Here is a 23,096-nt window from a genome sequence, read left to right on the forward strand (position 1 = left end):
AAATGTTTTTACATTTAATCGTTCTAAAGATTCAAGGGGAATTTCTGTGTGCCCTACTGGAGGATGCAGCGCGTAGAATGGGTTGATTTTCTTCTTTTCAAACGTATGTGAAATGAGTTTTTTTATCATAAAATTCAAGATTAGTCGTGATCCTGGAAGCGACAACACGAGTTGAAACAGAGCAATCCAGACTATACCACGAGTGACGAGCTCATGTGATGGAGGCAAAAGCTCCAGACTTTTGACTTCCATTTTCACATCGACGATTCCACTGGCAATCTCGTTCATGTTGTTCAAAAAATCCATACAGAACTTTATACAGGAAATGCCGTCCTAACAAGCATGTTTGAAAGCAAACATCAACATATTTACGTACTCTCCCGATGTCTCGTCGAATTCTTCCTGTAAGATCACAAGACGCCAAGACAAAGAGTTCTCGCGTATTTTCGATGTGTACTCGTATGTCACACGTTTCCAATCACAAATTTTTACATCTGAAGTTAGAATGTCAAACATTGTAATGGCTTCTTCGGTTTCCTTGATTGCAAAATATTGTTCGCCATTAGGCAGTGTTGATATCACCGCTCGAAGCATTGGCTGACGTTTTACCAAAAGCACCAAAGCATCGTGAACATGTTGCATTTCTAGACGATGCTTCGACGCAAGTGTTACAACAACGGATAAATTTCCATTGCCATCGTGCGTGGATGCGCTAAGTTCAAGGAACCTTTCATAATAATCGAGTCTTCTTCCATTTTTTATCACAACGGGACGCTTAATAAGCGATTTAAAAAATCCTAAAGTAAGTACTAAACATACGACAAGCAGGAACGTTTGTAATTTGTAGAGCAGGTCTATTTGCATCGCAGTGCATAAAACATTCTTTCATATGACATTCCTTTCACGAGAAAACATCAGCCCAACAAATTGACCTGCTCTCCACTGTGTGACTTCATAGCTCAGTTGGTTAGAGCACTGTAACGGCATCGCAGAGGTCATGGGTTCGAATCCCGTTGAGTCACCTGAATTTTGCAGGGTCATGAGACAGTTGCTTAACTTGTCCAGCAAAGGGCGAAGATCATATCTTCATTAAAATTCAAACACCGCACTCCATAAAACATTCTTTCAACAAATAATGCACATATGATTCCAAGGCAACCATGTTATTGTTATTATTTATTTACTGGCATATAGGCATGTACTGATTATCCTTCAATATATTCATTAGGGACGTTCAAACTTAACATCCCTCATCAAGATCAAAACAGTATGCATTGTTTCCATATTTTATTCTTGTTGTGTAGAAATTGCGCCAGCTTGCTTCTTCATTCCACGGATGGAATCATTTTTAGTTGTGCTTAATGAAAAAGGTTAATGTAGCGTGATGCCTTCGGCAAGTCCTTTGATACCACATTAGTATTTCCGGAGCATGTTTACGAAGTCAAAGTCCTCTGCTCGACTGTTACATCGTCATTCTTGACTTGCAACATTCTCTTGAGATTTGCAAACAATGTTGCTCGCCCACGCCGGCTGGTGCCAACAATAACTCTAATAAAATATTCTTTTGACCACCAACATGACTGAATTGTAAGTCAAGAATTCTTTAGACATGAGTAAATTTATCATTATTACTAATCATTATTACAAGCTTTAATTCATTTTTTCTTTGCAATTAATGTAGTTGAGTGGTAACAGAAATCGTCTTTTCCTCACGTCGGGAACTTTCTTGTCACTAACTTGGGAAAACCAGTGATGACCTTTAATGATTTCAACAATAATTAAACATTAAACTACACTAAGTAATTTCCAACACAGGCCCACTGAACCAGTTCAAAAATAGGATTCCAATTAAATGCTTTCATAAATTTCTTTATGCCGTCGCTGACCATAAACAATTTACGCTTTGAACACCATCAGTGGTTGTTAACTAAATAAGAAACTTGTTCTTTCAATATTTCTTAACAGCTTCGTTTTCCCCTTATTTAAATATGGGGATATCATGTGAGAGAGAAGAAGACGTTCATGTTAAAATGAGTTACAAGAGCTAAAAGGTCATGCCGAATAAGCCATATATTCATCATCTTCTCCATCTGAAGCTCTATTCCTAACATGGAAAAAACGCGTGACTTCAATACAGATGCACGTTTACTTTTAAATGCACTTCTCTCTCTTGCCAACTTTGATTCTGATTGTTGTCCTATACAAATTTGCTATGAGTTGTATTTGTCAAATTGAATCAGTAATTTGATGCAGCAATTGTTTGCAAAATGAATTGATTGTAAAATAATTACATTGCTTTTGTTTTTGTCCAAAAATATCAATTCATTATCGATTATTGCTCGAACACGACCGTGCAATGTCACAGAAAACACTATCAAGTAAAGGTTGTTCTCAAATTGATCACTGCAGCTAGTATTGGTATATTTCGGACATTGGACATACCACAACAAAAATTTTCCACGCCGAACACTACCAATAGTGATGTGGCTTGACCATTTGACATTGATTTTAACAGAGGAGAGAGAGGATGCAGCATCTGTGGTTTTATTGATTGTAGCAACACGTGAGCATAGTCCGTTCATATTATAAAATTTACATTTTTTGTCAAAGTTGGTAATTTAGTTTCTTACATTACATTTAGATTTAAAACAGAAAGAATGCAAATTTTAAGCATCAAAAGAATAATACTCACTTATCTTTCAAATGAATATAGTCGACTTCATGGGGAAAAGATCAAAGAGAAAAGTCTTGCACAGCTAGCTATCTCTACGACGTGTCATCAAAAAAAGAAATATAATAAAGCAAATTCACAACAGTTTTTGTGCTTATAATTATAAACGTGCTGAGAAAATTACAGTAAAGAAACATAAATAATGATCTAAGTAGCCCAGGATATATGAAGTGCAGAGTACAATTGATCAATGGTAAATAAGTATAAACTGTGCTTTACTTTGTAATTTAATGTTAAATGCTTTTGAGATTGTTCAAGGGGCGTCGCTAGGTTTTTCGAGAAACGTTTGGGGCATTCCCTCGTCAAATTACTTATTTACGAGTTCTTAAAAACGCCACTTCTCACAATTTCCAGTTTATACGTTGGCAATTTAAGTTGAGGAGAGCGAATATTATTTACAAGGGCAACTTTCCGGAGTTAGCTAATCTAAATATGCCAACAATGGAATCCAACTTAATCTTATCTGCAACGTCTTTTTCTATGTCGATGTGAAAATTAGTCAAGATGTTCATCCCATGATATTCGCTTAACTTTATAGGGAAATATTTAGCAAACATTTACAGTAGCGTAACCAGTCTGCAAGTTTTGGTCGTGCTATGTAAATTTAGGAAAATCAAATATTATTCATTTATTTAGAAACAAATTGTTTTTCTACTGATTAAAGACAAAAATATTAATATAGCAGACAAATTTTGCAACCTGGCTACCTCACTGACTATTTTTACAGCTTTTTGAAATTGGAATCATTGTAAACTCCCCGTTATGCAGAAATGTGAAATAGTATTGTGAATAAATAGGAAAACACGTCCCCCATTTCCCTCTCTAGCTATATCATTGAATTGCTATGTTGTTTATTTAATGTTATAAGATACTCGGGATAGCACTGGTTATCTTGGAAAATGACGAATATTGTTGGGTTTCTCTGATTATCCACTACAGAATCATAAACTAGACCTGGATTACTTGGATCATTTCTCGATGGCGGTGCCTTTAGTCCTCTCTGACCCAATGTGTAACTTCCAACAAGAACTTTGGCGATGAACATCTTTGCTCGTGATTCAGGACACTGATCAAGGGAGTACCTGAGAGAATATGATGCATTTCTTGCAAAATACACTCCTTTTCCATACGATACTCCTGTAAATAGAACCCATGTGTTAGGATTAGGGGCAAATCGTATTGTGGTGGAAACCAAAGAATCTGAATAAATATCTACTAGCGTGTTATCTAGTTTGAACTTAGTAACATATACTTATAGAAAAGACTGAAAAAGTTTCTCAGAAAAATATGCTAAAGTACTTTTATACGTCTATCTTGAAAATTATAAAAAGGATCTATCGTCACAGAAACTTTGAAAAAATTCGCATTGTGAAACTGGAGCCATCTCAACTCTCACCATTTAATCCAGCAAAGCTACGGCTGAAGTTATTTGTGTATATTGATAGAACATTGTTTGGATTAGTGCCGTGAAAAAGACGCATTTCATTTACAGCACCATGCATGTTCTTCTTAAAGGCCTGGTACAGACAATAAAGACCGGGGTTCTGTATCCTTTCAATCATGTCGATTTGATCAGCTCTTCCTCCATGAGCTACGAAATAATTTTTTATCTCCAAGTATTCAGGAGAGGATTGTACTACTCTGGCAAGATGAACAACTTGATTTGGTGTACATGGCGGTGACCAATTTGATGGAAGTGAAACATCTACACCAAATATTTATGATAATATCAAGCTTAGTTATAAAGAAAACACTGCTTTAGTAATGAATCTTCGAAGACATAACATGTTTTTAATTTATCAATAAAAACACCTTTCCTTCATTCCTCTTCTGCCATTTAAAATTAATGAAAAAACCATTTAAAACTGTCCGAAAAAAATCGTCTAAAAGGAAACAAGAATCAAAGATAACCATTGTATCAGAGGCGTAACTAGAACGTTAATTGGGAGTTGTTATACTGATTTCTTTTGACATTCAATTCATTTTCAAGAGAAATCATTAGGGCACAAAGGCATATATGAATATGCAGCCCCCAATTAACGTTCTAGTTACGCCTCTGCATCGAGATAATGTTTTCTTACCTGTACCCATAATTCTAAAATTCTGCTTTAAAACATCATAAATCGTAAAAAGCATTTAAAAATACAATATAATACACTATACAAACCCGCGATCATCTTCCTCAACAATGTCTTTTTTTCACCCGTTCTTCTATTGATAGCTTTCATTTGTGCGAAATCGACATTGAAGACTTGTCCATCTGATTCTGTAAACTCTGTAGTTTGTTCACCATTCATGTGAGCAATCTCGAGTATACTGCTCAACTCTTTATTGTAAAGGATAACATTATCATGTACATCATGGTAACTCCATTGAAAATTTTCAGACAGGTATTTCAGTTGTTTAAGTCTTTTCTCCTCTTCAGTAAACTTGTTAATGAGCTCTTTGAGTACTGTGCTTGATTCGTCAACGTTGCTGCGCAAACCAGTCATGCGAATCGTCTGTTCATCCTCACATTCCATTCTCAAGCGAGCATCAATTGCAATCCTTTTTATTTCATTTCTATATTTTTGGACAACATCGTAAAGATTTCTATCCTTCACTTTCTTTGTTGTAATATTGTAATTGATAAACTCGTCGAGTTTTTGTAAAGCAGATGAGATTTCCTCATGCGAAAGGCCAAAAACCCGAATCGTTATAGACTCCTTGCCAAAGCCAAACACAAAAGGTACAAAGTCTCCCTTGCCGTTGGTTGAAATAGCGTCTAAATATTGAGAAAATTATGAAAAACTTCAAAATATAAAAGAACTATCTTTTTAAGTTTTTATAAACTTTACAACCTAAATTCAACATACGGCTTAAGTTCGTTTGTCGTGTCCTCATCGTGTTTTTTTGTCGTGGATCATACATCACCAACTTGATTTCTTTCATTGAGCTTTGTAGGAACGTAGAACTGAATTTTTTGAACTCTTCTTTCATGATACGCAAAACAACATTTTTGGGAAAATTGTGTTTGCCAGTTCCCAAAAAAGGCATCGCCAAGGATTTGGCATTAAGACGATTGCATTCCTGAAGAATTTTTGACAAAAGTCCACGTAACATCTAAGAAAAAAAAATATGAATATTTTTATAGAAAAACTGCCGTTTCTCAGATTTTCAATAGATGTGTCCTAATCTGCTTGTGTTCGATGTTTTGCTGAAAACCAAGATTGTATATAACTGCTTAAAAAAATTTAAATTCTTACTTCTTCAGAGTTTCCTCCAATTATCCAATCACATAAAACGGCATGAATGACATAGTTGCATGAAAGATTTCCCCCTTTTGTGATAGCTATATCGCCTTCTTTCAAACGAGATTGTTGACGACACTCAGCGATATACGAAGGTCCTGCAATATCACTTAATACACGACCTAGCTCTGTTTGCTGGCTCAGATTTGGGAGGGCTGAGTTGACTAAAATATCAGCCTATGAGAAAAGTATTCAAAGATGTAAGTGTGCAAATCATTCAATGTTTTAAAGAATGTTCTTAAGTTGATTCAATTAAATAACGTTTTTATTGCATTCACATGCACTCCAATTAAATATGGTCTAATTTATTTGCATGCATTTGAAGTTTTATGAATTATTTGATTGCAAGACAATTATAGATAATTTAAAATAATTCCATAACTAATATTTTCCACCAAAGCATTTTGAATAAAGTCTTTCAAGAAGCTTCATTATTTAAAAATTTATTTAAAAAAATTGAGTAAGTGTTCAATATTTGCAAACAATTCGTAGCTAGTCTGCAAATTTGTGCACATTTTTTCTGTTCAAATCTAGTGTAGTCTGTGTTGTAAAAAAATGAAGAGTGATAAGGCTCTGGATATTTACAAATTGTGCTCTTGTTTATTTAGCACATGCAATTAAAGTATTAGCTACGACACAAAATTAGCTTAAAAACATTCACCGGCTGTCCCGTGGCTACCTCACAATTTTTCTGAATCTGCATAGTATGAAATATGAACATATTAAACTCACACATTCTTTGACCAGGTTACCATATTTCCACGAAACGTTTAGACCTTCTTTCGTCGTAAAGTTGCATTCATCATAAGGTTCTACATTATTTCTTGGAACAATACCACGTTCCTGGTTCTCTTGGTAGCTATCCATTATCTCAATTTTGGCATTTGTTTCTACCTCAATACCTTTCAAGTATCTCAGACCATGATCATTAAAGAATAAATCAAGAGCTCCGACGAAAGAGAACGATTTTGTTTTAGTCTTTATTTTATTCTTTAACTTCATTACTCGTGCCTTTGCCTCTTCAATTCCATGTTTTGTGCCAGTGTATTTTAGGGATCCTGAATGGATTTCAATATTAACATGCTCATCTTTAAGTGAATCTTCAATATTCTCAAATTCCTTCTTTAGTTTTTCTTTCAAAAAACGAGCTATCTCGCCATCAACATCAACAGAATGAACTATAACTTGGAATCTTTCAAAAAAACTTCTAATATCATTGCTATATTTCTCAACAAGAGGTGCAGCGCCATAAAGAAAGATGCAACCTTTTACAGAGCCAGGATTTGTATAATAATCGATTGTGTCTTCCGATTTAATTGCCTCGAGTATTTCAAACCATCTCGAATTCCAAATGTGCTTGTCGTCTAGTGGCAATGATATCTCTTTCTTCAGAATGTTATTTCCTAAACATTTTATCACTGCGTCAAAATCTCCTGATTGCACTACCACCTTTACAATAGATTCAGACTCCACAAATAGCACGGCCAGTATGTTTTCTTGAGATAAACAACTTTCAAAAAATTTCAATCCTGCTTTTTTCGTCAAAAATGTAATCATTTCTTGACAAAGAGTAAGACAAGTCACCCTAATCGTTTTGACAAATTTGTTGTACTGTTGTTCAGCATTTATAACATCCTCTTTAGACCCTATGAAACTAATTTTCTGATTGTTTTCCGTCAAAGAAACGCTGCCCAACCGAGGGTATATATTCTTTATTTCTTTCAGGAAGTTACTGCGTTGAATATAGTCAAGATGGTCTTTCTTAACAGACACAGACATTTCACATTCTTTCACAGTTTTGCTTTCTTCCTACAGCGAAGAAACAAGCATTTTATAAAATATCTATTTGGTTAAAATAGCCCAAAATTGGCACTCATTTTTCTTTACAAACATTGGCTGACAATCTAATAGACTAAGTAGGCTGAAGCCTACTGGCCCAGGTTTTTGAGAGGCCCGTGGTGTTTAGACATATGTAGTTTTTACTTTTTGCCATACCGGAAAAGTTAAATGTTTTTTACTAAGACCATTTTATGCTGCTCGAGAATGCACTTTTATATCTTTTTTTTTGCCTCTTGATATGTATGTATCTATTTGCATTGACAGTAAATTGAAGGCTACTTTCGAGCAGATTACTTTCGAGCAGGTGCAACCATCGACCTTTGGTCTCGGGCTTGCACTGATCTGCTCTTGTGTTCTCTCAAAGGTCTCCTCGGTTTGCATAAGCCTGTTCAAACACAGTAAACATCTTTTATTTCTTAAATGATAACTTAGTCTTCAGTTTTAACATTATCAATTTACTATCAATATCAGAAAGTTTATTCCTTTAGTTCAGACTCAAGTTGTTTGCGTATCACTGCCGAAATTTCATCCTTTATAATTGAAATGTTGGCACGTTTTCACTTACTTTGCTTAGCGAATGATTTCTGTCATCACTATCAAACTTCTTCCGAGGAGATTCATTTTGAAGTGGTGGAGTATGTAAAGAAATGTCTGTAACGGAAGGAGGTTGGTTCAATGACCATTTTGTTTGCTCAACTTTAGAATTTTTCACTGTTTTGTTGTATGGAGCTTTTGTTGGCTCTAAAATATAACCTGCTGATTCACGTAGATGCGCTGAGCTATACGCCTGTGGCTTAGGTGGAAGACGTGGAGGATTTTCTGGAACGTCATCAGAAGTGCTAACCTAGGAGAAGTGAACAAGATACCTCAACTTTAAACAAATTTTGACTTGTCAGCAGCCAATACTTTTCGTCCTGCTATAAACACTATCCACGAAAGTACTGCAATATTCACGACGTTACACAATGTGAAGTAAAAATAAGAAACATTGAGATCTTACACTAAAATTATTTGTATTTTTGCAATAAAATGCATGCATATCAACTTACATAGTTTGCATAAAATGTGAAACAGGTAAATAATGTAAAGGGAGACTCAGAGAGTGATGGCAGCTTCCAGAAAAGTTTTGATAAATAGAATAAAAAAGTCATCGAACAGAGCATAAGAAGCATTAGGTTATTTATAAAATAAGGTAAATATGCTCATTAGCAATCGTCAGAAAGCTTATTCCGGGAAAGATGAAATGAATGTTTACTGCTAAAGCTAAAACGTATTGCTTGCATACTTACTTTACGTGTATTGTTCCTCAAGAAAGTCCTAACATCATCGTCACTATTCAAACGGAGCTCACTGTTTGCTCTCTGCACTGAAGATGGCAAAGTCGTTTTCTAATTTTGTGATGAAAAATACTGGAGAGGAAATTCGAGTTTTTGCAAATTTAACAACATCTCGTCTAAGCTTTACGAAAACTTTTTTAACTTAGGGCAACGAGTTTGTAAGTTTTTTCGTGATTTTAAGTCACTGAGAGTGAAGTGCAATACTGAGATCCTTATTCTTAATTTCTGCACGGTATTCATGCAATAATATTTACTGGGGTGTGCATCTGCAAAACATTTGAAAACAGGCCAATGTCATTCATTGGACGCAGAAACGGAAGACTGTTTTCTAAAACGTTTAGATGAATTGAGGGCAAATGTATTCGTTGAATAGAATAAGTGAAATATGTTTATTGTCAATCAATAAGGAGCTTATTTCCATGAAATAAATGTTTACTGCTGAAACTAAAGTATACTACTGCATTCTTACTTTACGCGGATTGTTCCTCAAGAAAGTCCTGACATCATCATCATTACTTAAACAGAGTTCACTGCTTGCCTTCTGCACTGGATGCCGCACATTGGTCTTTGGTCTTAGTGATGGAAAACGAGACAAAAAAGATCTGTCGGCAACATGTAAAGAGAAAAGCATGATTGTTATTTGTCATTCAAATTGATTGATCCATTTCTTAAATTGTTGAATGACGGAAAGTCCAAATTAATAAAGACGTTGCCTCCCCCCTTATTGTAATTAAAAATATTTATTTTTCAAAAGATAAAGCTAAGAACAGGGTAAAATAACGTCAAAGAATATTTGTTATGGGATCTTGGTTAAACTTTTTTTAGCAATCATAACATCATCCATTTGATACGGAAGAGAGAGATGGGAATTTGATATTTTGTCGTGGTAACACTTATCATTTTTAACGGATCAAATTACCAACTGATGAACTTCGAGAAAGTCCCCAATGTTGATCAAAGTCATATATAACACTCAAGTTCGACATGCCTTAGGAGCATTAAGTGAATTTTTTGTTTTGCTTTTATGCAAGTACATGCAGTTAAATGAACACATTCAATGATGAAGATTAAAATAGAAGCTATATGTTATATGTTGTTAACATTCATTTCTGAAGGATGATTGTCCAGAAAAGTATTGGAAAAAACACGTGTTGTCCTCATAAATGTTGCCCTCCATCAAGTTGGTTAAATTAAGTAAGAGCAGACGAACCAGAAACGTGCGTATCAATAAAAACTGGTTTTGATGGAGTTTTGTAAATGAAGACCATTGAAATTAAATCTCAAATGGTCGACTAATAATGACAGATGCTACTTCCTGATTTAGTATGGAGGCCATGCATGCATAAGTTGACAATCAATTAAAATATAGCACACCTCTTTTTCCTCCTTTCCATCTGAGCTGAGAATTGATCTTAATCAGAAGGATGAAATGCGTGATTGGAAATGATGTACTCCACCAGGAAAATGTCAGTTAGATGAACTTGAAATGTTTTGAAAAATTTACAGTTAACTATATATCATTGATGTAAATAATCCTAAAGTGGAAGTAATCAAATGAAGTATCGAATAATCGTTTTTTAATAAAAGTTCCATATTTTTCACAATAAACCTAATATCGTAGTGAGCCCGTTTAGACAAAAACTTTAATCCACTTTTAACGGAATAAAACAGAATTAGATTTTAATTGTCGTTCATCGATTGCCTTTTAAACAACGAAAAGTTCTGTATGACAACAAAGCCGGAGGGAATTCAACAAAGTGAAACTTAAAATAAAACGTTTGATAAATAGACTTAGCTTTTCAGGTGCCCCGCTTGATATTAGAGATATCTTCTTATAAACATTTTAAGTTATTGACAAAAAGCCTACATTTACTACAACGACAGAAACGAAAGAAGAATCTAAAATGATATAAAGTGTAAGATTTGTCATATACGCATCAGACCGTTAAATGGTGATAAAATTTTGTAATGTGTTTTGGTATTTTCAGACAGCAGGCTGGATTTTTCAAACTTGATTTGATAACATGACAAAAATAATATACAGTTTAACTAACCTGGACGAATTGAAAATTTCTGTAATGAGCTTTGAACTTAAAATAAACTTTCGCCTCAAATCCACTTTCTCGTCAAACCCACTTTCACTTTGTCATGGTTTTAAGAAAATGATGTTTCAAAAATCTAAAAGACCTTTCTCCAGTTCAATTAATATTCATGCCAACAACAATGCAGTTTTGTAAAATTGAAATGAAAAGTGAAACAGAGAAATTCGATGTCATATTCCGTGTTCTTTTTGTATACTGATACAGCTACTTCACAGCTGTTGACCATTCTTTCCAACGTGTGATTACGCTGTTATAAAAACGAGACAAAAACAATTAAAAAAGTTTGACAATTGTGCCCAATTTAAGTTGTCAAAAGTGAAACTCAAGACATCATTATTACTATAACAATTAAGACACCTTGACATTTAAATATAGTTTCTATCAATTTACTGAGAATACTCAAATAAAAAAGTCTTTGTTTAAAACTCGGAAATAATGTAATTAGAATCTTTAATATTATTACTTAGCTAATACATTCATCAACTGCTTGACAAAGAAGCATTCATCTGCCTCAATTTCAAAATTTTTTGGTAGTTTAACTTTTCTTTATTCCAACAATTTTGTTGTGCTTCAAACGTGATATGGTAATCAGCAATTCATTTAATTTACGCCGATAAATGTATCTTCTTTCAAATAATGTTCTTATACGACGTGAACCAATAAAAGCGTAAAATACCTTTATGTCGTCGAAGATTATGCAGCCTCTGGTTAAGTTTACTTGAGATAATTTGAACATGCTCCGACCATATTAAGTTGGATGACAATTCTTAGATATTTCGAACTTTTCACAAGGTAAACATCCTTGTAATAACTATCTAGAGAGATACATTTTATATTTGATTCTTCAAAGCGGAGGATGAATCTAAAGGGTAGGTCAAAAAACATTAAAGGCGACTTATCGTACATCAATAACACAATTTATAAGTAGTTTTTAAAGAACATTTAAGACTAAAATATTACCAATAGGATGTACTGTAGGGAGTTTTGAATTTGAAATATATTTACAGCAATGTTTTCTTATCTACCCTGCATCTACTAATGGTTCAAAAGTAGTTCATTTTCATTAAGCCAGTTTGCCAAAATGAAATATATTCTTTTAACTTATGTGCATTGGATCTAGACCAGTGCATCAGGCATTGAATTTTGTGGTTAAATCAGAATGAGGCTTTGCATTCTTGCGAACTAAATCAGGAATTAACTCGTTTTATATTAGATACTTATAAACTTCGCCTTTGCCATTCTTTGAGTATGTACGTGCATGCATGGGCACATCAAGTACGGTGAAAAAGATGGTGAAGTCCATGAATGGTAATTGTTAAACAAAATAAAGCTAAAAAGTTCTATCGAATAAACGTTTTTCTTCTTCTTCAACTCAACAGCTGTTCTTAAAACGAAAAAGAACAAACAAAAGAGCTTTCCATAATTTCTTAAAAGCAATATATATATCAGGCATTTCAAGTAAACGACAATTTTTTTCAAAGTAAACATGTTTCATGCTTATGCCATCTTCAGTACAAGGAATTATTATGATATCTATTTACAGTTATATTTATATTATTTAAGTGAGAGTGTATCGAATTACTAGATGATGGAATTATTTACAAGTAAAATATCGTGCTGATGTGATGTATTTGTTTATTGAGGTTTGGTTTGAGTTTTTTTTATGTAGAGAGCTTTCTTGAGTTTCAAAGAGAAAGAAGAGTTAGCGGTGTCTAGGATGCGAAAAACAGGAATGATTGTATTTTGTTTTACATTTTGCAAAAAAAAACTCACACAAAAATTCACACATTTACAAACACCTTCACACTTCACCACAATATAAAAAAAATACAATCATTCTTGATTTTGCATCCTAGACTCCGCTAACTCTTCTATCTCTTTGAAACTCAAGGAAGCGCTGTACATAAAAAAACTCAAACCGAACCTAAAAGAGCTTTAATTTTAAATACTCCTTTCTCTCTAGATATCTTTAACTTTCATGTACATATCTTCATAAATGAACTGCCTTAAAATTGACAGAGTAATCTTCACTTGTTCAAAGTAAGGAAAATTGTGGTACTCTTACAGAACTTATATTCAGTTCAATAGTGAACTGAAATTTCTGCAATCAAATGAAATCATCCCTTCCTCTAAGTTGCAGTTTTGAACAAGTTCACTGACGCAAGAAATAACAAACTGTTTAGAAAACGCTTTATCAAAGGCGACGTCACTAGTTATAAACCAGTTAATTTTTCCATTTGTTGTGTATGTGTAATGCCTCGTCAATATTGGTGAGACTTGGCTAAGATCGTACACATAAATATTTGTAATAGTTCTAAATATAGCAAATACCATTGTGAATGGTAAAAGTAATATAATAAGTTGATAGTTCTTAAAAGAACTGTTTTAAGTAAAGGGCATTAACCCAATAGTTCTAAATTAGAATTTCAATTTACTTTATGGAAAAATACTCTGCAACTACGTATTTCGAAGTTAGAAAATGCAAAAAAATGGTGTTATGAATAAATGGGAAGACACACCCTCTCATTCCCCCCTGGCTACCCCCCCTGAATTGCTATGTTGCTTATTTAATGCTATAAGATACTCGAGATAGCAATAGTTACTTGGAAAATGACGAATAAGGTGGGATCGTTTTGATTATCTGCTACAGAATTATAAAGGAGACCTGGATTGTTGGGATCATTTCTCGATGGTGGTTCCTTTAGTCCCCTATGACCCAATGTCTACATTCCAACAAGAACTTTGGCGATGTACATTTTTGTTTGTGATCTAGAACACAGACGAAGAGAGTAGCTAAGAGCATACGATGCATCTCTTGCAAAGTATACTCTGTTTCCTTATCCTATCATAAGATTTGATTCTGATTGTTGTTCTATACAAATTTGCTATGAGTTGTATTTGTCAAATTGAATCAATAATTTGATGCTTGCAAACTGAATTGATTGTTAAATAAACACATTGTTTTTGTTTTTGTCCAAAAATATCAATTCATTATCGATTATTGCTTGAATACGACCGTGCAATGTCACAGAAAACATTTTCAGGTAAAGGTTGACATTGGACATACCACAACAAAAATTTTCCACACCGAACACTACCAATAGAGATGTTGCTTGACCATTTGACGTTGATTTTAACAGAGGAGAGAGAGGGTGTAGCATCTGTGGTTTTATTGATTGTAACAACACGTGAGCATAGTCTGTTCATATTATAAAATTTACATTTTTTGTCAAAGTTGGTGATTTAGTTTCTTACATTACATTTAGATTTAAGACAGAAAGAATGCGAATTTTAAGCATTAATAGAATAATAGTCATTTATCTTGCAAGTGAATATAGTTGACTTCATGGGGAAAAGTTCAAAGAGAAAAGTCTTGCACAGCTAGCTATCTCTACGACATGCCATCAAAACAAGAACTATAATAAAGCAAATTTACAACAGTTTTTGTGCTTATAATTATAAACGTGCTGAAAAATTACAGTAAAAACATACATAATGACCTAAGTAGCCCAGGATATATGAAGTGCAGAGTACAATTGATCAATGGTAAATAAGTATAAACTGTGCTTTACTTTGTAATTTAATGTTAAATGCTTTTGAGATTGTTCAAGGGGCGCAAGGTTTTACGAGAATCGTTTGGGGCATTCCCTCTTAAAATTACTCATTTACGAGTTCTTAAAACGCTACTTCTCACATTTTCCAGTTTATACGTTGGCAATTTAAGTTGAGGAGAGCAAATATTTTTACAAGGGCAACTTTCCGAGTTAATCTAAATATGCCAACAATGGAATCCAACTTAATCTTATCTGCAATGCCTTTTTCTATGTCGATGTGAAAAATTAGTCAAGATGTTCATCCCATAATTTCGCTTAACTTTATAGGAAATATTTAGCAAATATTTACAGTAGCGTAACCAGTCTGCAAGTTTTGGTCGTGCTATGTAAATTTAGGAACATTAAATATTATTCATTTATTTAGAAACCCATTGTTTTTCTATTGATTAAAAACAAAAATATGACTATTTTTAAGATTTTTGAAATTGGAATCATTGTAAACTCCCCCCCTCCTATTATGCATAAATGTGAAATAGTATTATGAAGAAATAGGAAATCACGTCCCCCATTTCCCTCACTAACTACAACCTTGAATTGATCTATTGTTTATTTAATGTTATAAGATACTCGGGATAGCACTGGTTATCTTGGAAAATGACGAATATAGTTGGGTTTCCCTGATTATCCACTACAGAATCATAAAGTAGACCTGGATTACTGGGATCATTTCTCGATGGCGGTGCCTTTAGTCCTTTTTGACCCAATGTGTAACTTCCAACAAGAACTTTGGCGATGAACATCTTTGCTCGTGATCCAGAACACTGATCAAGGGAGTACCTGAGAGAATATGATGCATCTCTTGCAAAATACACTCCGTTTCCATACAATACTCCTGTAAATAGAACCCATGTGTAAGAAATAGAACCCATGTGTAAGGTAGGAATCATATTGTGGTTGAAACCAAAGAATCTGAATAAATATCTACTAGCGTATTATCTAGTTTGAACTTAGTAGCATATACTTATAGAAAAGACTGAAAACGTTTCTCAGAAAAATATGCCAAAATACTTTTTTATGTCTATATTAACAATTATAGAAAGGATCTGTGGTCACAGAAACTTTGAAAAAATTCGCATTGTGAAACTGGAGCCATCTCAACTCTCACCATTTAATCCAGCAAAGCTACGGCTGAAGTTATTTGTGTATATTGGTAGAACATTGTTCGGATTAGTGCCGTGAAAAAGACGCATTTCATTTACAGCACCATGCATCTTCTTCTTGAAGGACTGGTACAGACAATAAAGACCGGGGTTCTGTATCCTTTCAATCATGTCGATTTGATCAGCTCTTCCTCCATGAGCTACGAAATAGTTTTTTACCTCCATGTATTCAGGAGAGGATTGTATTACTCTGGCAAGATGAACAACTTGATTTGGTGTACGTGGCGGTGACCAATTTGATGGCAGTGAAACATCTAGACCAAATATTTATAATAATGTGAAGCTTAATTTTAAAGAAAACACTGCTTCAGAAATGAATCTTCAAAGACATAATATGTTTTTCATTTATCAATAAAAACACCTTTCCTCCATTCCTTTTCTGCTTTTGAAAATTACTTAAAAAACACTTAAAAAACACTTAAAAACACTTAAAAACACTTTCTTTTGAAAAAAACACTTAATACTCTCTGAAAAAATCGTCTGAAAGGAAACAATAATAAAAACTAGCCATTGTATCAGAGGCGTAACTAGAACGTTAATTGGGGGGAGGGGTGTATATACATATATTCAGTTTGCCCTACTGATTTCTTTTGAAAATCAATTCATTTTCAAGAGAAATCAGTATGGCACAAAGGCATATATGAATATGCACCCCCCATCCCCCAATTAATGCTCTGCATCGAGTTAAAGTTTTCTTACCTGTTCCCATAATTCTAAAATTCTGCATTAAAACATCATAAATCGTAAAAAAAACATTTAAAAATACAATATAATATACTACCTTACTTGTATTAAAATTCGCGCAGTACTAGAATTCGCGCAGCGCTGAGTGCGCGAATTTTAGTACTGCGCGAAATATAATCCGCGCGAAAAGCTTTGTAGTGTAATATGAGACATTCATTGTTTGTTATGCAAATCAGTTGTTTTATTAACACATATACATATTGACATATGTTTTAGTTGTCCTGGTAACATTAAAAATCAAAATGTCTTCATTTTCATCCTGTACAATTTCAGTCGGGATATTCTCAGGTTTTACGTAGTATTCCGTCACGAATGCCTGCATTTTGCTGTATATCCTAAAACTTGCATTGTTCTGCATGACTGTTAGGGTAATAGGAATCTCCAAGCCTCCTTGTGGTAAGGGGGATCGACGAAATTCGATGTCACACACACATGCTTCTATATTTGCCCCCATATTCAAAAAAGAACTTGCAAAATCGGGAAATCTCTCGAGGCAAATGTCCGACCAGTGACAATGGTTCAATCTTGCTTCTGATTTTGGTAAACAGACCAATAGCATATGGGTCGAATAGGTTTCCTGATTCTGGTTTTATTATTAACTGCTGGTTGATTCTTGGAGCCCAGATTTTTCTGTATTCATGAAAACCTCGTGATGCGCAAGCCAGAGAAAACGATGTCCCCGCGGGGCTCAGTTTCACTGAATTAGAATCATCCGTTCCTGAATCGTGGGTTTCCTGAAGCAAGCAATCAGATGCGTGATTTTCTTTCGCGTCGCACGCTTCACATAAAGCAACACTCGAACCACTTTTCCATCCGGGATAGTTTTCAGATTGCAGGGATTGAACACTTGATTCCACGGTTACAAACAAATGATTTGCATTTTAGACAAGTGTATTTTGTCAAATCATTGCACACGATGCAAATGCTTTCCATTTCTCCAACACAATAGTCAATGATGAGTCACGTTTCTTTAGGTGTTAGATATGATGTTCTATTATTATTTTACTGACTGATTTTACTTCCTTATTAACTAATTGCCGAATACGTCAAACGTTTCCGAAACACATATTCTACCGTTCAAGTATTGCCAACAGAAAACATTGTGCGGGAAATCAACGCACATGGCTCTGTTAAAATATTTCAAAAAGGTTTCCCAAGACGATATTTCGGTCGCGTCGTCTGACAGCAAATTAAATGCTGCCGAAGAAAATGCAGTAAAACAGCAATTATTTCTTGACGCTCCAGAACCAAAGAAAAGGAGGGGCAAATATGGAGCATATGATGCTTTTCAACGAGCAGAAATTGCAAAATGGGGAATTGTGCATGGAATAAGACCGGCGGCAAGAAAGTATTCCGTACCAGAGTCAACTGTTCGTGAACTTGTCAAATCGTACAATAAGGAGCGAAAAGAGGGCACTGAACTCGAACAATTGCCAAGAAAACATCGTGGAGCAAAAACTTTGTTACCCGAGAACATCGATGAGAAAGTTATCGCCATGATCAAGAGCATGAGAACGGCCGGTTGTGTTGTCAATTACAACATTGCTATTCCATAGCGAAGGGATAGTACTGGCTAATGATCGGTCTTTGTTGAAAGAAAACGGAGGAACCCAGAATTCCACTATACATGGTGCCAGTCAATTTTCAAAAGATTGGGTTTCAGTATACGTAGAGCAACAACTGAAAAACAACCCGTATCACCTGGCTTCTTAAGAGAAATTCGCTTCACGTTTCATCGCTCTATTAAGGAAGTGGTTACCGCTTATGACGTTCCCGACGATCTCATTATAAACATTGACCAGACCCCTCTCCCGTTTGTCCTCATCAGCAAGTATACAATGGACAAAACTAACGAGAAGTTTGTGCCGATCAGTGATAGCGCCGATTATCGCCAAATTACTGGAACATTCTCAGTCACCGCGTCGGGAAAGTTTCTGCCAATTCAACTAATCTACCAGGGGAAAACAGACCGGTGTCGACCTAAATTCAGATTTCCAAAAGAATTCCACGTTACCCACACGGAAAATCATTGGTCAAATGAAACGAAAGCAATTGAATTAGTCAATCGCATTCTTATCCCCTATGTTAAGCAAATTAGAGAAGAGCTTGGTTTCGCGCAACAAAACGATGGGTTTTGATCGCCGATGTTTTTAAAGCACATTGGACGGATGCCGTAAAGAAGATCATTTCCGACAATAATGGGAAGATGATACCTGTTCCCAATAATATGACATCATACCTGCAGCCCTTAGATTTAACGGTCAATCGCTCTTGCAAAGCTTTCCTTCGAAACCAGGCGCAAACATGGTACTCAGAGCAAGTCCAAGCCCAAATAGAGAAAGGTATTCAACCTGATAAAGTTTCTGTTGATTTGAGAATTAGCGTGCTCAAACCACTTCACGCAAAATGGATAGTGCAGTTCTATGATTACATGCAATCGAACAAGGACATTGTCGTCAAAGGTTGGCAACAATCAGGTGTGCGCCGCATTGGAGGAACCACAACGAAAAGAGGATCCATTTGAACTGTAGCTAAACTTTTGCTTGACTTATAAAGTATATTGTTAGGCAATATCATTTATTACATTTTTTAGTTCTTGTTGGGATAGCGAACTCACGCTTTATTTTGAAGCCATTTTTGAGGCCATCCAATCGCTTTTTTAATGAATATTGAGGTATTTCTTAATAAAGAAAGCTCAATATAAATGATATAATTATTAATAGTTCTTTTGAACAAACCAAAAAGAACGAGCACATAAAACTACTTGCGCGAATTTAAAGCTGCGCGAATAATTGTCAACAAAGTGCGCGAAATTAAATCGCGCGAATTTAAAGCTGAGCGAAAATGAGTACGACTCGAATTTTAATACAAGTAAGGTATACAAACCCGCCATCATCTTCCTCAACAATGTCTTTTTTTCACCCGTTCTTCTATTGATAGCTTCCATTTGTGCAAAATCGACATTGAAAACTTGTCCATCTGATTCTGTAAACTCTGTAGTTTGTTCACCATTCATGTGAGCAATTTCAAGTATACTGCTCAATTCTTTATTGTAAAGTATAACATTATTATGTACATCATAGAAATTCCATTGAACATTTTCTGACAAGTATTTCAGTTGTTGAAGTCTTTTCTCTTCTTCAGTAAACTCGTTAATGAGCTCTTTGAGAATTATGCTTGTTTGATTAACTTTGCTGTGCAAACCTGTTAAAGAAATCGTCTGTTCATCCTCACATTTCATTCTTAAGCGAGCATCAGTTGCAATCTGTTTTACTTCATGCTTGTTTTTTAGGATGACATCGTATAGATTTTCACTACGTAATTTCTTTGTTATAATATTTTGATTGATAAACTTGTGAATTTTTTGTAAAGCAGACGAGATTTCTCCATCAGAAAGGCCAAAAATCTGAAGTGTTATGGATTCTTCGCCACAGCCAAACGAAAAAGGAACAAAGCGTCCGGTTTCATTGGATGAAATAGCGTCTAAATATTGAAAAAATTATAACTGCTCTAAAAAATATTGATTACATTGTGAAAGAGAATATTTTGATAAATTTTAAAATCTAAGTTCAACATACCGGTCAAGTTCCTTTGTCTTCTCTCAACCGGATCATATATCACCAATTTGATTTGTTTCAGTGAACTTTGTTGAAATCTAGAACTAAATCTTTTGAACTCTTCTTTCATTATACGTAAACAATAATTTTGGGAAAATTATGTTTCCCAGTTCCCAATAACGGCATTGCTACAGATTTAGCATCAAGACGGTTGCATTCGATAAGAATTTTCCGTAAAAGTCCACGTAACAACTGAAAAGATAAAACAATGTGAAGTTTTTCTCACCAAAAATTAAAATTTTGATTTTCAATAGGTGTGAGTCATTTTGACAGTTTTAAATCTTTCTGTGAAAATCCACGATAGTTGAAATATTATAATCAAAAATAACGATTGGATAAATTCAATTTAACGGTCCACCCTTACTTCTATAGACTTTCCTTCAGTCGTCCAATCACAACAAACGGCATGAATGACGTAGATACATGGTAGATTTCCCCCTTTTGTCGTAGCTATATTCCATTGGTTAACATGAGGACGTTGACGACACTCAGCGATATATGAAGATCCAGCAACGTTACTTAATGCTTCTCCAAGCACTGTTTGCTGACTCAGATCTGAGAGAGCTGAGTTGACCAAAATATCAGCCTGTGAGGAAAGTATTCAATAGAGGTAAGTGTGCAAAGTATTCAATAGTCTTAAAGAATGTCTCAGAGATGACACAAAAGGTTTATAGTTTTAATCTTTGTAGTTCACACCGGGGGTGGATTTTTTACGGGATGCAGGTTGTGTGTACACTCCCCCAAAATATTTATTAGCAGCCTGCCAAAAAAACATTTCAAGTGGTCTTGCGCAGTGTAAAATATTAATATAACATAAGTAAAGGTAGAACTCTCATTTCAAAGGCTATTGTGTATTTTATGCTACCACCATTTGCAATTGAGTTACTACCATGTGCCTTTTCATTGAAACATTCAAATTGAAATATATCTCTTAACGCGCATTCATTAACAAAAAATAACTAAAAACTTTTTAAAAATGTAGTAACACTTTCGTTTCGCAAGGTTCACTCATTTCTAAAAATTAACAATAGACTTTGTGACTTAAGCTAAGATGAACATGCATCCCCGATGGAAAATTTGCACTCTTCTTGTCAACTGAGCATTGATCCGCCCCTGATTCACACTCATTTTGAATGTGCTCTTATTTATTTTAGAAAAGACTAATAAAGTGTTTATTACACAAAATTTTACGATGGAATTTCTCGATTTCTATGCAAAAACAATTTAAAATTAATAAATAGCGCTTTCCACAAAAGCAGTTTCAATACATTTTCTCAAAAAACTTCATTATTTACTTCAAAAAAACTGGGTAAATGTTTCATTGTGGCAAGCAGTTGTGCAGCCATCCTGCAAATTTTGTCGCGTTATGCACATTTCCTGGGTTCAATCACTGTAAACATAATAGATGTATAAAGAAATAAATAATGTTAATCATCTGGAGCCTGTTGCACGAAGCTTGGATAGCGTTATTCATAGCAAAAATTTTCAAACTTGTAAAAAAGTGTTTATAATTTTCTTACGACAAAGAAATTTCGTAAACTTCGAAACAATATTTTTTTTCAGTGATTGCTTAGTTCAAATCTTATATCTTTTGCTTTTTAAAAGGTTTTACAAAAGTTTAAAAAAATTGTTATCCAATGGATAACGCTATCCAGGCTTCGTACAACCTCCTCCCGATGTTTGCATAACAGGACCAAAATAGCGGGCAGACTACGTCGCCATTTATAAAAATTTTAACTGAAACATTTGTCAAGTTGTAAAGTATGATGAATACGTAATTTCAAACTCACACATTCATTGACCAGGTTACCATATTTCCATGAAACCTTTAAAGATTCCTTTGTCATGAAATTACATTCATCATAAGGTTCTACAATATTTTTTGGAATACTGCCAACCTCCTGATTTTCTTGGTAGCTATCCGTTATGTCAATTTTGACATTTGTTTCAATTTCAATACCTTTTAAGTTTCTCAGACCATGCTCGTTAACGAATAACTCAAGGACTCCGACAGAAGATAAAGATTTTGTTTTCGTCTTTATTTCATTCTTCAACTTCATCACGCGAGTGTTTGCCTCATCAATTCCTTGTTTTGTCCCAGTGTATCTCAGTAATCCTATATAGATTTCAATCTTAACATGCTCATCTTTGAGTGAAACTTCAATATTCTCAAATTCTTTCTTTAGTTTTTCTTTCATAAAACGAGCTATCTCGCTATCAACATCAACGGAGTTAACTATAACTTGGAATCTTTCAAGAAAACTTCTAATGTCATTGCTATATTTTTCAACAAGAGGTGCATAAAGAACGATGCAACCTTTTACAGAGCCAGGATTTGTATAATAATCGATTGTGTCTTCCGATTTGATTGCCTCGAGTATTTCAAACCATCTCGAATTCCAAATGTGCTTGTCGTCTAGTGGCAATGATATCTCTTTCTTTAGAATGTTATTTCCTAAACAATTTATCACTGCGTCAAAATCTCCTGATTGCATTACCACCTTTACAATAGATTCAGACTCCACAAATAGCACGGCCTCAATATTTTCTTGAGATAAACAACTTTCAAAAAATTTCAATCCTGCTTTTTTCGTCAAAAATGTAATCATTTCTTGACAAAGACAAAGAGAAACAACCGTAATCTTCTTAAGAAAGTTGTTAT

The 23,096-nt window shown here is 34.5% G+C and overlaps 2 protein-coding genes across 2 annotated transcripts; both read right to left on the reverse strand.

Annotated features, from left to right (window-relative positions):
- Positions 1–3,557: 3,557 nt before the first annotated feature.
- LOC124437182 (protein mono-ADP-ribosyltransferase PARP14-like) lies at positions 3,558–10,183 on the reverse strand. Its single transcript, XM_046987190.1, has 9 exons — positions 10,117–10,183; positions 9,150–9,226; positions 8,426–8,704; positions 6,754–7,830; positions 5,977–6,198; positions 5,587–5,833; positions 4,899–5,495; positions 4,128–4,436; positions 3,558–3,868 (listed from the first exon to the last, which is right to left on the reverse strand). Exons 1-9 carry the CDS (start codon positions 10,181–10,183, stop codon positions 3,558–3,560), a joined length of 3,186 nt encoding a protein of 1,061 aa, XP_046843146.1.
- A 5,269-nt stretch (positions 10,184–15,452) lies between these two features.
- LOC124437183 (protein mono-ADP-ribosyltransferase PARP14-like) lies at positions 15,453–20,110 on the reverse strand. Its single transcript, XM_046987191.1, has 3 exons — positions 19,704–20,110; positions 16,019–16,327; positions 15,453–15,745 (listed from the first exon to the last, which is right to left on the reverse strand). Exons 1-3 carry the CDS (start codon positions 20,056–20,058, stop codon positions 15,453–15,455), a joined length of 957 nt encoding a protein of 318 aa, XP_046843147.1. The 5' UTR covers positions 20,059–20,110.
- Between the last annotated feature and the right edge of the window lie 2,986 nt (positions 20,111–23,096).

The sequence above is a fragment of the Xenia sp. Carnegie-2017 genome, unplaced genomic scaffold (assembly GCF_021976095.1).
Source record: "Xenia sp. Carnegie-2017 unplaced genomic scaffold, XeniaSp_v1 HiC_scaffold_16, whole genome shotgun sequence".
Classification (NCBI taxonomy): Eukaryota; Metazoa; Cnidaria; class Anthozoa; order Malacalcyonacea; family Xeniidae; genus Xenia; species Xenia sp. Carnegie-2017.

What these genes read in the sequence shown, in the direction of transcription:
- LOC124437182 (XM_046987190.1), bottom strand. Translation starts at nt 10,183, where the DNA reads ATGTCGAACTTGAGTGTTATATATGACTTTGATCAACATTGGGGACTT. An exon ending in GTAACCTGGTCAAAGAATGT is followed by an intron (nt 6,199 to 6,753) that starts GTGAGTTTAATA and finishes CTTTTCTCATAG; the next exon opens with GCTGATATTTTAGTCAACTC. An exon ending in GTTGAGGAAGATGATCGCGG is followed by an intron (nt 4,437 to 4,898) that starts GTTTGTATAGTG and finishes TATTTGGTGTAG; the next exon opens with ATGTTTCACTTCCATCAAAT.
- LOC124437183 (XM_046987191.1), bottom strand. Translation starts at nt 20,058, where the DNA reads ATGAAATGTGAGGATGAACAGACGATTTCTTTAACAGGTTTGCACAGC. An exon ending in GTTGAGGAAGATGATGGCGG is followed by an intron (nt 16,328 to 19,703) that starts GTTTGTATACCT and finishes TATTTGGTCTAG; the next exon opens with ATGTTTCACTGCCATCAAAT. An exon ending in TAGCTTTGCTGGATTAAATG is followed by an intron (nt 15,746 to 16,018) that starts GTGAGAGTTGAG and finishes TTCTATTTACAG; the next exon opens with GAGTATTGTATGGAAACGGA.